Source organism: Sus scrofa, chromosome 4 (genome assembly GCF_000003025.6).
Source record: "Sus scrofa isolate TJ Tabasco breed Duroc chromosome 4, Sscrofa11.1, whole genome shotgun sequence".
NCBI classification, from domain to species: domain Eukaryota; kingdom Metazoa; phylum Chordata; class Mammalia; order Artiodactyla; family Suidae; genus Sus; species Sus scrofa.
The window spans coordinates 87,748,624-87,763,154 of record NC_010446.5 but is presented as its reverse complement, the minus strand read 5'-3'; the positions used below and the strand labels follow the sequence as shown (position 1 = coordinate 87,763,154).

Genomic DNA, 14,531 nt, shown 5'->3' with positions numbered 1-14,531 from the left:
TTCTCTGTGTCCATGAAACTAATCAAGGATCTGAAGGTGGGAAGCAGTGGGCCTTAAAGTTCATCCGTGTTCTGGGATGGTGGGGGGAGGTTAGTGTGCAGGTAATAATGGAGCAGGTGCCCTTTGGGGGAAAGCAGAGAGATTCATGAAGAATAGAGAAGGGTTCCCTGCTATCTACCACACAGAACTCTACCCAATATTCTTTGATAATCTTATGTGGGAAAAGAGTCTTGAAAAAGAATGGATGTGTGATCATGGATAACTGAATCACTTTGTTGTGCAACAGAAATTATCACGACATTGTAAATCAACCATACTTCAATAAAAAAATAATAAGAAAAAAAAAACCAACAGTTCCTGTTGTGGCTCAGTGATAATGAACCTAACTATTATCCATGAGGACATGGGTTTGATCCTGGCCTCACTCAGTGGGTTAAGGATCCAGTGTTGCTGTGAGCTGTGGTGTAGGCAGCAGCTACAGCTCTAATTCGACCCCTACCCTAGGAGGCCCTAAAAAGACAAAAAAAAAAAAAAAAAAAGGAGAAAGAAAAAAATAGAGAAGGGATGTTGAAGTTGAAACCCCACTGAGTTGGTACCAACTATGGAGTGTAAACTTTTCACAGCTTCGTCTTTCCAATAGGCTACTTTCTCTCTTCTTTTCTATTTCTTCAGCTATGCCAACCTGAAGTTTATGGCTACCCAGATTGCATCTGGCATGAAGTACCTTTCCTCTCTAAATTTTGTTCATCGAGACCTGGCCACACGAAACTGCTTAGTGGGTAAGAACTATACCATCAAGATAGCTGACTTTGGAATGAGCAGAAACCTGTACAGTGGTGACTACTACCGGATCCAGGGCCGGGCAGTGCTGCCGATCCGCTGGATGTCTTGGGAGAGCATCTTGCTGGTGAGTGTCCTGCGTGTTTGAGCTCTGCCCCAAAAATTGGCATGCAGGCAGGTGTACATGGCATGTAGGGACACACCTGAGACAGCAGGAGACACAATAAATAGACTTTGATATTTTCTCTGACTCAAGATGATTTACTTTGTGTACTAATTATTATTTTTAAACTTCCCTATTTCTGCTGATAAAATGTAACTTGCTTACTAGAGAAAATCTGGAAGGAGGAATTTCTGTTATGGCTCAGTGGAAACAATCTGACTAGTATCCATGAGGACACAGGTTCAATCCCTGGCCTTGCTCAGTGGGTTAAGGGCACAGCTTTGCCATGAGCTGTGGTGTAGGTCAGGTCCTACATTGCTGTGGCTGTGGTCTAGGCCAACAGCTACAGCTCTGATTTGACCGCTAGCCTGGGAACCTCCATATGCAGCCAGTGCAGCCCTAAAAAGAGAAAAAGAAAATCTGGGGGGAAAGTTAAAAATATACACATAATGATAAGAGATTTAGTACCATTTTTTTTTCTCTTGGCCTTTCTGATTGATCAATTAATTTAGAGTATTAAAATATTGTCACTTAAATAACTTTATTTATTTTGGCCACATCCACAGTATGGATGTGCCAAAAGTTCCAGGGCAGTGAATGAACACAGACCACAACAGCAACACAAGTCTCTGCAGTGACAATGCCAGATCCTTAACTCACTGTGCCACAAGGGTACTCCTCATTGGAATTGTTATCCACACAGAAAATTTTTCTTCTAATACAGAAAGTTTATTGATTTCATAACCATGTTTATAATTAATTATTTGGATTGATCCCTTTATTTTAATGGTTATCACCATTTACTTTTTAAGTTCCTCATTCTTTGCTTTCTAATTTTTATTCTGCTCTTGGTGTTCTGGACCATGAATGAATAATCGAGATATGTCTTCTGACCGAGCTTATTGGAGACAATTTATCATTGATTTTATACCACTTAGCTGAATTATAGAATTATTAGACTTTAAACTTTTACTTTCTACAATGCTATATACATGTGGTTTTGCTTTTGTCATTTAATATTGCAGAGAAAAGCTGAGAGCTAGATTTGTTCATTTCTTATTAATCTGTTTATTTCTTATTGATATTCTTATAGGATTCATTAATTAATTTTAAAGTGAAAAAAAGTATAGTTATCCCCCTCTTCTCACGAAGATGACCATTATTAATAGTAATATTTTAGTATATTCTTTTGAGGAGTTTTTTATACATGTATTTCTCTGAATATATAAATTATATTACATATTAGGAAGATACTATGCACATGCAACACATGCAATTCTCTAGCATTGGCATCTCCTATGTCAGTAGTTATTCTTCACAAACGTGATTTTTTTTTTTTTTTTTTTGGCTGCACCTGCAGCATACAGAAATTCCCAGGCCAGGGATCTAATTGTACCCAGGCAGTGGTCTGAGCCACAGCAATGACAGTGCCAGATACTTAATTTGCTGAGCCACCAGGGAATTCCAAAAACATGATTTTAATGGCTGCATAATATTCCATTGTGTGGATATATCCTATAATTTAATGATGTCACTATAATTTGATATTTAAGTATTTTTCAATTTCCTATAATTATGACTAATGCTGTGCTATACATCAGTTCATATAAATCCTTATAAAGATCTTTATTCTCTATATAAGTGAAACACATGTTTTACCTATTTTTTATGTGATTATTAAGCATTGCCCCCTTTGAAGGTATTGTGCGATGTTATAAACAACTGAGTTTCAGGGAGTTCCCTTGTGGCACAGTAGATCAAGGACCTGGTGTTGTCATTGCTGAGGCTTGGGTTGCTGCTGTGGCATGGGTTTGATCCCTGGCCTGGGAACTTCCACATATCATGGTGTGGCAAAAAAAGATGATATTCAGAAGATTTTGGTCTAAATCTCAGTTTTTCCATTACTAATGGTCTTCTTAACCAGAGAATTTTAATAGACATCTCTTGTGTCACCTTTGTGATCTGAAAAATGAGGATAAATAATGTCATTATACTTCAGTGTTGTATTTACTGAGTACATGCAAGTATTTAATGCATGTTGATTGCATCTGAAGTTCATTGCTGTTACTCACAGTTTGTCCTGCAAGACTATGGCAGTCACTGAACAGGGACTACTCCAGGCACTTAAACTAGATTCCTATATCTCTAACATAGAAACCATTGGCTTCTCATTCTAAATTTGCTTTTCTCAGGGGTATTTTCCTGAGGCTCCTGTAGATACCAGAGTCCACCTTCAAACACTCAGTGGGAGAGTCAGATAGTTTACAGCTATGTCGTTTTGAGCCCTTGACTCTCATCTCCAAGAAAAGTGGATGTCAGCTGAGATGCTGAGGATGAGAGAAGGGTCTGTAGCTTGGCATGGAAACAACAGCATGATGTCATTTCTACATCCCCTGTGCATATCTTGACAGTTCCAATATTCCCTGCCCTGGGCAGTGAAAGGGACCTAACTCCAGATTATGAAACTCTAACCTGCTCTTGTTGTGCACAGATTATTCTGATTTTATCTTCTTTTCCATGCTTAAACAGGGCAAATTCACCACAGCAAGTGATGTGTGGGCCTTTGGGGTGACCCTGTGGGAGATGTTCACTTTTTGCCAGGAACAGCCCTATTCCCAGCTGTCAGACGAACAGGTCATCGAGAATACTGGAGAGTTCTTCAGAGACCAAGGGAGGCAGGTGAGAACTTGGGGGTGGAGTGATGTGGCCTTGGGTGCTCTTGGAGGAGAATGAAAAGTTCTGACTGAACAGGATAGGCCTGAGCTGGAAGATGGGCTACCTGGATGACAGTCATTTCTCACTAATTATCCAGATAGTGTCAAAGACCAAAAACTTTTGTCAATAAATATCCAGGTGATACGAAAGACCAACGTCCTCCTTAGGCATCCATACACTAGGTTTCTCCCCAACTCAAAGATACCAGAAAATCAAGCCCTGTCTCTCCTGTTGAATCTATTTCTTGATCTAGACTGTGTGGTTTGTCTTCCTGGTTGAAAAACATAAAAACAAAAACATAAGCTTAAAAGTGAATAAGGAATTTATTTGTTATAGGTTTGGTTTAAACTGTCTAGCAATGTTTCTAGACTTACATGTCCAGGGACCATCAGGTGCATCCTAGCCTTGCTGATCCTGGAAGGCACCTCTGGGCCCAGCTTTTGTGGCCTCTGTAGACTCAAGAAAAGCCGCACTTCCAAGCTTAGAAGGGTGTCAGTTCCTAGACAAGATACTCCAAGATTCCTTTGGGTCGCTCCGTTTTTAAAGTTCCCGTGAGATATGGGATTGAAAGCTTGCTGGTGGCTGGAGCACTGAGCCCCCGTGTGGCCTGACTCAGCACATACTTGGAGTGTGGCATTTCAGGCAGGAAAATAACAGTTGGAAAGAGGGAGAAGGCTATTGTAGAAAATTAAAAGTGGATCCTCTGTGTTTTAAACAGATCAAAGCAAGCAAAAGATAAGGGAATGACTAGAGATAGTGAGATATGTAGGTTAAAAGGGGGGGGGTTCCCTTAAATTTAATTGCTACTCTATAGATATTTTGGTAACAGGAGACCTAAATTATCTATCTTGGTTATGAGATAATTGCTTTCTTACTGTGGCAAAGAACAAATTTACTCATTTGCGCATGAGATAAGAGAGTGGACCAAGGAAAATGCTTTTTTTTTCTCCTGGGTTAATATATCATGGCCATCTGGTTGACATATTAGAAGTCTCATGGCTAATTAAAGGTGTGTTCAATTAGAAAATATAATTCTATTCAGCATAACAATGATTTTAATTTTAGTAGGTATTGGAATTAAAGGAAAGGAGGGAGAGATTTTAGTTTCCCTCATCTTATTATTTAATGTCTGAACTTCTACATGGAGAAAAAAAATTACATGAGGCAACAATGGAGTATCAAACACTCACCAAAGAAAGGCATGCTTTTCTCTCCCCTCTATATCCCCTGTCTTTTTTGCATTACAAATACTCTTGATCTTATATAGCTTTTATTTAGCACTAAAAAGTCACACAAATGTTATGTGTTCAATTTCATAACAAAATACTGTTTCATCATTTAATGCAAATTTAATTTCTAATAATCTCTGGGATTTAATTTTTCTTATTTATTTTTAAACACTCAGTTTAAAAAGGTCCATCATTTTCACTTTCACTAAATATGAGTAGTGGACCAAATATATTTCGACCAACCATCAAATAGCTGAGCAGTAAAGCCAAATATTTGATGGAAGCCAAGGCCAAAGCTAAATATTACCATTATATCGGAGTTAGCCTCTCACCTATAAGCAGAAGTTTAAATTTTTGATAAAAATTATTTAACATATAAACTTATTAAACATAATTTATTAAACTTGTATTTTATTATAATTTATAAAATTTAATTATTTCACATTTTACTATTAACATTTCAGTATTCAAATTTTTAAAATTCAACATTAGAAGAGAGACAAGTAATTTCTCAGCATTATCAGCTGCTAGGTAGATTTTATGATCTCTAGACTGTACATGTGTGATCTAATTCATTTTAAAATGTCACAGTTCATGTCGCCAACTTGTTGAAAATAAAAAATAGAATGCAGGCATACCCGCTGTGGCTCAGCAGTAATAAACCCAACTGCTATCCATGAGGATGTGGGTTTGATCCCTGGCTTTGCTCAGTGGGTTAAGGATCTTGTGTTGCCATGACCTGTGGTGTAGGTTGCAGATGCAGCTTGGATCCTCTGTTGCAGTGCCTGTGGCATAAGCCATGCAGCTCTGATTCTACCCCTAGCCTGGGAACTTCCATATGTCACAGGTATGGCCCTAAAAAGCAAAATATATATAATGCAGGAGAAAACTTTAGAAGATTCTAAAAGGAATATACTTAAGGTTCATAGCTTAAGCTAATCTTAAATCCTTTGTATTTTCCTTTGAAAATACTTCAAAATCTTTAATAATAATTTCAATATTAAAAAAATATATTTGACATTTTTGTCTTTAGTTTATTTTGACAAACTATAAAGAATTCCCAAATAGCACTTTTCTTGAAAGGTCGTGGTCTCAATGGATTAAATAATTAAAAATTAAATACAGGTTTTAAGTTTATTTTGTTTAATGTTATAAAAGTTAAATTTTTACAAATGTAATAAGGATTATTATGAAACATAACTTCAGTTATTTGGCAAGTCTGCACAACTTTGAAAAGCACAAATAATTTAAATTATTTATTATTTCAATTTTATTAATATCTGTTGGCTCAAAAGAGATATATTTTTTTCTAAAATTATCTAATGAGCCCCCAAGAAAGGCCTTTATTTTTTGCATGATGGTAAGGACCACAGAATATCCTATCAGGAAATTCCCCTCCAGAGAACTGGAAAAGAGGAAGGGGATGGGAAAAGGATGGCTATGATTTTGAATTCTCACGAATAGGAGGAATAGACACCTCACTCAGTCAGTTATCAAGTCCAAGAAAGTGGGGAGAGTACAAATGAAATTGCGATGCAACTAATCTTCCTTGCCACCTCCTTCTTAATGGTCTCTCTTTTTGTTCATTTTTGTTTCCAAAGACTTACCTCCCTCAGCCTGCCATTTGCCCTGACTCTGTGTATAAGCTGATGCTCAGCTGCTGGAGAAGAGACACCAAGCACCGTCCCTCTTTCCAGGAAATCCACCTTCTACTTCTTCAGCAAGGGGACGAGTGATGCTGTCAATATCTGGTGACATTCCGATGGCCCAGGTCCTCCTCACAAGACCTACCACTCACCCAAGCCTAAGCCACTCCATCTGGACATTGAATGGACCTGAGAGACACAGGCCTGTTTGCCTTTATCTCTCTCTGTCCCTCATCTCCCTCCACTCCACTCCACTCCCCTACTCTCTAACCCCTGACACATATATACTTTTTTTTTTACATTAAAGAACTATAAAAGAAAAAAAAAAGCCTAGGGCAGATAAAACCTAGTAAAGAACTTACTTGATATACTAGAAGTGTTGTTTAACAAAGGCTAGATCATTTAGATAATTTATAAAGGTTAAATATGCTCGTGTTTATAAATGTGCAGATGCTACAATATTTTTTCCATATTACCTTTTAAAAATGGTTTCAGAAAGAAAAACTTGAAGAATACTAATGTCTTAGGAAGCGTGCGATTAGGCTTAGGAAAACACTTGCTAAGTGTGGAGAAGCCAATGAAATGGTATTAAGTAACTAATCACAGATGGTTTAGTTTCCTAATTTGGCTCCTAGACATGTCCTAAACCCTGCATTTTCCTCTCCTGGCAATGTAAATGTTACTTGCTTGAAAAACTCCAGCTTCTTGGAATGAGTGTTTTGTTCCTTTATGCACAAGGATCGGAGTTGAGGTCTAATTGCATAGGAAATACAGAGGATGTACACAGGAAAGAATATCTACTTCAAGGCTATATGAACAGGAATTGTCATTTGCAAAAAATAGTACCTCGTGCATGGAAGTATTCTTGAATAGAGAATGGACACAGGAAAAGAAGCCTGTGGAAGGCAGATAACATGTTGCTATTCATTTCTGCAGGAGGTCCTCCTATTATCTTGTTCAGACATTTTCAGGTGTATGTTTTGGTGAGAGAGCCTGATTTTGAGTCGGTACAAGCTGTTGTTTTGATATTTTGATCCTAGGCCCTTTGGTTCATCTTCTCCAAATCTTCCAGCTCTTTTAATGGATGAATCCCCAGTGGGATCCATGGGCCAGGGGTTGGATTTCTCAGGCATAAATATGAAGGCTATGTATAATAGGGAATAGATGTGTACTAAGTGTTTCTGAAGTGTTGGACTGAGGACCAATGAGGGGAAGTTACAGGGAGGTTGATTTCTACACGTTATGAAGGAAAACATAACCAGAAACTGAACATACAAGGATGAACGGGCTGCTGCCAGAAGTGGGAAGTTCTTTGTCACTGAAGAGGTTCAGATACAGGCTGAATAGCTGGACAAGAAAGATGTAGGCTTTCAAACACAAGTTGTTGTGGCAGGTGATGTTTAATGTCCCTCTACCCATAAGAGACCTTGAGAGGTGCAGGTAGGGCATGATGGAGGAGGCATCCATTGCTCCTGCTTCGTGTTCATGCTCTTGCCTTGGAGATGGTATGACCAGCAGAAAAGGAAGCCTGAGGCTCTGGCTTCAGAATCCATGGGCACTGATAACACTGTCAAATAAGAGTTCCCTTAGAATGGATTCTGAGCTTTCATACTCCACTAACCCTCAGATGCCACAGGAAGAAGGGACCCTCAATTTCTGCTGAGGAGAAACAAGAAAAGATTACAAAATAAGTTTGCAAAGTTAGGAGAAATAGTCTCAACTACTTGCGTCTGTTTCTGTTGCCTTCACCCCGTCTGCTTTACACACAGTCTCTCAGGAACTCGAGTGTTTCCCCTTGTCCAGACTTTAGGATTTCTCCAGGCCATGGCAGAAGCATAAATCCCCAACCCTCAAGATTCATTTTGCAGGTCATCTTCCTTCCCCTAGCAAATACCCTTTTCCCATGGTTGTCTTATGACTCTGGTCTTTAGTGTCTCCCAGGACTAACTGAGAGCATCACTTTGGGAACTCTGAGGCTATTTTGGCCTCAAGCAGGTGTATCATCTTGGACAAGTCCCTTTACCTCCCTGGATTTGGAGCCAACAGGATGAGATGGCCTTGAAGTGTCTTCCAGTTCTGATACCCGTGGTGCTTCTTGGATAAGTGGGTCTATAAGTGATTTAGACTCAGTTATCTGGATGGCTCCTGCTCTGAAAATTGGGGTCAGCAAAAGAAATCATGTGGGGAAGTTATTATGGTAGCAGTAATAGTAACACCTATTTAGTGCTTTAAAGTTTGCCATGTATTTCCATATACATTATCTCATTTGAAATATGTAGGGCCAGACATGTTTTATTATGGCTCATAACTGCTATACTCTCTATACTCTCAAGATCAGAGTTAACTTCATGTATTATCCAGAGTTCTCAGGAGAAACAGAACTAATTAAAATATATATGTTGTGTGTGTATATATATGTATATATATGCACACACATGTACACATATACAAACACGTATATATATGAATGATTTATTATAAGGAATTGATTGGTTTACACAGTTATGGAGGCTGAAAAGTCCCAGTCTGCCATCTGCAAACTGGGGACCCAAGAAAGCTGGAGGTGGTATAGTTCTGAGAACCAGAGGGCCAACGGGATAAGTCCCAGTTGAAGACAGGAGAAGACTGATATGTCAGCTGGAGCAGTCAGGCAGAAAGGGCGAATTCCCCGTCCTTTTTTTCTTCTATTCTGGCCCTCATCAGATTGGAGAGGGCAATTTGCTTTTACTCAGCTCGCCAACTCAAATGTTGATCTCATCCGGAAACATCCTCACAGAAACACCCAGAAATAATGTGAAATCTGGGCGCCACATGTCCCAGTCAAGTCGACACATTAAAGTCCCTCATCACATATCACTGGAATTAAAGGGACTTAAAATAAGAGCTAATTCTCCTTTACCCACATACCTCTGGCAAGGCTACATCCAGCCCAGGCCATGATTTCCTATGTGGCAGGAGGAAAGACGTAATTTCCCCTTTCTTTGCCTGACATCTCTCCACTTACTTCTTTTTATAAATCTGCCTCCATACACTGCATTTCATGACCCCATTAAAAAAAATCATATTTAAAAATGAACTTAGTATGTCTGCATTTTCCTGGCCTTGAGTCATAGTCTATTTCAAGTGGCTGGCAAATATGTATTGTCCTGTACAGTTATCCTTTTCTGGGGGTGAGGAAGGGTCCATTTTCCAGCACTAAGACTTTTGTATCACAGACACGGGTTTGGCTTCTCCCTTGGTCATACCCACGGAGTTTAGCAGCACAAAACTAAGACATCCAACGGAATGCATGGCGAAGGTTTAGTACCTAGGACTTAAAAGTAGCTGGAGTCTAAATTAGAAGAATGAAGCCAGGAATTATGTAGAAAAGGAGATAGGAAAAGGAATGAAAAACTGTGGGACTTTGTTACCTTTCTAGGAAGTTATCCTTTTCCTTGATAAACATGAAAGATTTTATGTCCAGACTGTGGTTTTGAGTAGTCAGATTTAAGTTTATCCTTTTGCTGGCTAATATGCTGATAGCTAAGTCCAAATCTTGATGTGCTGTCCAGACACATAAGTGCTCAAAAAAGATGTGGAGTAGAAAGAGGCACCCAGCAGAGAAATGTGGTTTCAAGGCTATGGAAGATCTCTCGCAAGTGTACAAGGCTGTATAGCAAAAGGCATTGTATGGAAGTAGAGTAATGGATGAATAAATGAATATTCATGTGACTGGATGGGGAGGCAAGTGGGGTTTAGAAAGAAGGCTACGTAATAAGTGGTAACAGAGTGCATGAGAAGGACTAGAGAGGTCTGGGCAAGCAAGATAGACATGGGGTTGTGGTTGAGAATACATTCTGAAGCCTGAAAGCTGATCTGTCTGAAGACAGAGCTGAGAGAAGATAGAAAAAGTAAGTGCCTTAAGGATAAAAGATCTACGAATAAGGAGAAAGAAGAAATTCTGGAAGATAGAGATTAAAAAAATATTTACTAAAAAATGAAAAGTCAGATGCAGCATATGATATGGAAAGAAGTTAGTTATTCCGGGTTTTAGAGAGGTTGAAATCCATCATGAAAATATAAGCAACCATCTGAAATGACCTGTTGATCTCAGAGGAAATGGGAAAGGGTGGCAGTCTGAACAAACGTGTGTTCCTGACCACTTCAAATGCTGGGGTTTAATGATGATAAGAAGAAATCCACTCTTTGTCTGAACTGGACCTGGTTTTCTAAGTACTGCTTTGGAAATGAAGACCAAGAGAAGCGAAATTTATGGTAGTGTGTGAGGATTTGTGTTCCCTTTCTTTGTTTCTGTTAATGAAATCCATTTTAAATTCATTATTGCTGTGCCCAGAAAGGCCACAGAGAAACAGTGGAACAATGGGGTTAAGTTAGACTAGACTAAGTCTTGGTTGACATCTGCTCCAAGAGCTACATGCCATGTTGGAACCATGTGTTTTTCCAGTTCCATCCAGATATCCCACAAGAAAGCCATGATGTGGGGTTAAACCATATGTTTTGAGTAGAGGCAAACAGAATAAGGGGGGTATCTGAAAGCAGGAAAGATATGAAGATGATCCAAGGAAAGAGTCTAAAACAGAATAGCATCTGTTTTGCTCAAAACTACAAAAAAATGAAGAAAATTACAGTTAAGGCTTAGATTACTCCCAATATGTAGCTATTAAACCTTTGATCCTAAATCGAGTTTATTGACCTGGAACTTGCCATCTTAGTCTTTTCAGTAAGACCTCTGACCTCTGGCATGGCACATGGTAGATGCCTGGAAGATGCAGATCCAGATCTGTGCTGAAATTTCCTCCTGAATTAAAACTTAACATTTTCATAGAAGTAGATGAATGTCTTTCCCACTTGGCAAATGTAGAGAGACTGGAATGGTTAATGGTTATTGGATTTCTGGCATTTTGAGTCCTCTGCTATGATTAACGGCATTGCTTAGCAATAGACATGTGGTGGGTAACTGTTTAGTTGCTGTATCCTTTTTTTTTTTCCCCCAACTTATTTTGAAATACTTTAAGACTCACAAGAAGCTGTAAAAATAGTACAGAGTGGCCTTACCCTAACACCAAGCTTTCCTATTGATAACATCTTACACAACCATAGTCTATTTTCAAAACCTGAAAATTGACATTGGTATAATGCTATTACCTAAACTACAGATCTTATTCAGATTTCACTAGTTCATCACATGTACACATTTCCTTTCTGGATACGTTTAACCCTTGCTGGTTTGTGGCCTTGCTTGAATGCATCAGAAAAGACATTATCTGGATCCAGTTCTATAAAATCCTAAAAACAATATAACAAGTTAATCTATTTTTTTAAATCAATGTACAGTATCCTGCCTAGACCATTGCCACGTTTTCTGACTAGTTTAGCTGTTCAAAATCTGAAACAATCCAAGAACAGCTTAGAAAAATCAGGCAACACAAAGGACAGTAAGACTTACCCATAGCTTGCTAGCTAGAGACTAAGGTATAGGAGGAACTTATAGGTGGTTTCTGCAGTTCCTACAGTTGGTTTTGTGTGGTGGCAAGGAGAGGACTTTAGAATAAGTATTTTGGTCAAGAGCTGAGTAGCATTTCATTAATGGCACCAGAGGTAGCTTGTGGAAGGAATGGAGTACAGTTGGCATAAACCCCTAGTGTGTAATAAAGCACACTTCTCAGAATAGTAGAGAAGTTTCATTTGCCTAAATATCTATTCTTAAACGGAATAACAGCCATATTGGATTGAATTAAATGCAAACACAGTAGCAATCTAGCCTCAGGGATTGGGGCTAGGGATGGGGTGGGGAGTTGAAACTCTGGTTTTGTGGATTACAGCTTTGAGTTTTGTGATGGCATTTTGAAGCTGCCCTGTTTAAGGGTCACAAAATTTTACCTGTCTTCAGCTCTGCATACCCCATGTCCTGTAAACTTCCTAACACATAATGAGCACATGATAAATATTTGCTGAATGTTGTTTTTTGAATGAATAAAAGGTAGCTGCAGAAACTTGACATCTGGCATAACAGGGGTGAATTTAGGGAGACTTGCTTTGCTATAATGTAGAGGGTTTATTTTCATAATGAGGAAAATAAGGGAAAAGTGCCCAGACTTGTACCTAGTGAGGTGATCTTGCATTTGTATATTTACTGATGATGAAATTTATGTATGGAAATGCCTTCTTTGCGGTATTTATATAGAAATGCAAGGTAATTCTCTACAGGACTCATCATCAAGAACTGGCAGAGACTCTGGCCCCAGACCCAGCTCACTTGTATCAAGATTTTTAGTTTGTCCCATAAACACCTTGTCAACAACTTCATGGGCCTTCAATGGAGAAAGATGGGAGCCCCAAGCTAGTCTGTTCTTACCCACATTCACAACTGCATGTAAAGGAAGAATTTGCAAAGAGACTTGAGGGAAAGCATGAAGGGTTAAGGGGATCACTTACAGTGAAAAATAGTTTTTTTTTAAAAAAGCCTTCAAAATAATGGAAAATTGAGCAGATTCCTTCAAAGGCACCAAGGGTTTATAATCTAGCCTATTTATTTTATGTCCTTTACTATTCATGATATTCTATTCTACCCCATTGTCTGGTAACATTTTCTGTGGTTGAGTTTCTGAAGCAATGTGGTGCACACTTCCTATGAGAAGGAAACATCTGGGCTTTATTACACAGGCTTTGGAGGGTGATGTGTCTTGTTAAGGGGTAAATGCAAACTGATTTAATTTCTGCTTAAAACTATCCTAGTCATTCCAAAATAGAATGCATAAAAATTCTCTGTATTAGAAAAAGAAACAAGATACCAATTGTATATTGTCTTTTCTTTATTTATTCTCTGTAAGTCTGTCAGATGATAAATTGTAAATAACAATGATTAAAGAAATATGCTACTGATGGATCCTTCTTTCTGTGAAAATAGGTTCTGGGCTTTGTTACTCTCCCTCTTTACATCCTTTTTGGGGGAAGTGATGGAGCATGGGAACAGAGTTGTGGGGTGGATGTGCTGTGGATGCCTGTTTGTTGAGGGATATAATACAGAGGGTTGTTTACATAGTCCTCTCACATATCAGTTGCCTGTTTCTTAGAAGAAAATCATCCAGGCCCCTGGCATATCCAGACACACTAGAGATTGGGATTTTATGTTTTCACATTGATCTAGTTCTAGGAAATCTAGTCCAGAATTGGGACTCCTTTATTGCTGTTGTTACAAAGTTGTCTTGTTACAGAGAAATCCCTTCTAAATTCAAATATGGTCTGTTTCAAGACTTCCCATGACTACAAAAAACAGCAAACAAAACAAAACAACTATGAACAACCAGAAGACAGAATCAGTCTTCAGAATAGAAAGAGTAGGAAATGACATGTATTTTACCTGGTCCCTGAAGAAGACATTTATATTTTATTTTATTTTTTTAATTTTTTAAATTATTATTATTATTTGCTTTCTAGGGCCACCCCCACAGCATATGGAGGTTCCCAGGCTAGGGGTCTAATTGGAGCTATAGCTGCCAGCCTTTGCCACAGCCATAGCAACGCCAGATCTGAGCCGCATCTGTGACCTACACCACAGCTCATGGCAACGGCAGATCCTTAACCCACTGAGCGAGGCCAGAGATTGAACACGCAACCTCGTGGTTCCTAGTTGGATTCGTTTCCTCTGTGCCACAACAGGAACTCCTATACTTTTAATATTCTAAGTAATATGAAATTTTTTTTTAGTGACCGTATGTTGGATAAGGGAATGGATATAAATCCCAAGAGAATAACCAGAGGACTCCTGAATGTCCTTTTGCCCCCAGAATGTCTAGTTTGATTCCAAGACTAAAAGCCAAGGGGTCTGTGTAGTAGGAGTGGGGTTGGGAATAAAGGGGAAAAAAAATAAACAGGAACAACAGAGATGTTCAGAGGTACATTTCTTTTGTCAACAATTATTGCCAAAATTTAAAGATGACTCACTTGGGATGAGCATTTCCATCCATATGTGGTAAACTGTAGATATATATCATGCAT

The 14,531-nt window shown here is 38.7% G+C and overlaps 1 protein-coding gene across 10 annotated transcripts in view; it reads left to right on the top strand.

Moving 5' to 3' along the window:
• DDR2 (discoidin domain receptor tyrosine kinase 2) overlaps positions 1 to 13,417 on the top strand; it is a 162,081-nt gene extending 148,664 nt beyond the window's left edge. For all 10 annotated transcript variants that reach the window (XM_021089500.1, XM_021089494.1, XM_021089497.1 and 7 more), the window contains 3 exons: positions 673 to 907; positions 3,473 to 3,622; positions 6,489 to 13,417. In XM_021089500.1, the coding sequence (XP_020945159.1) occupies positions 673 to 907; positions 3,473 to 3,622; positions 6,489 to 6,623 (520 nt within the window). In that variant the 3' untranslated portion in view covers positions 6,624 to 13,417. The remainder of the gene's footprint in view (positions 1 to 672; positions 908 to 3,472; positions 3,623 to 6,488) is intronic.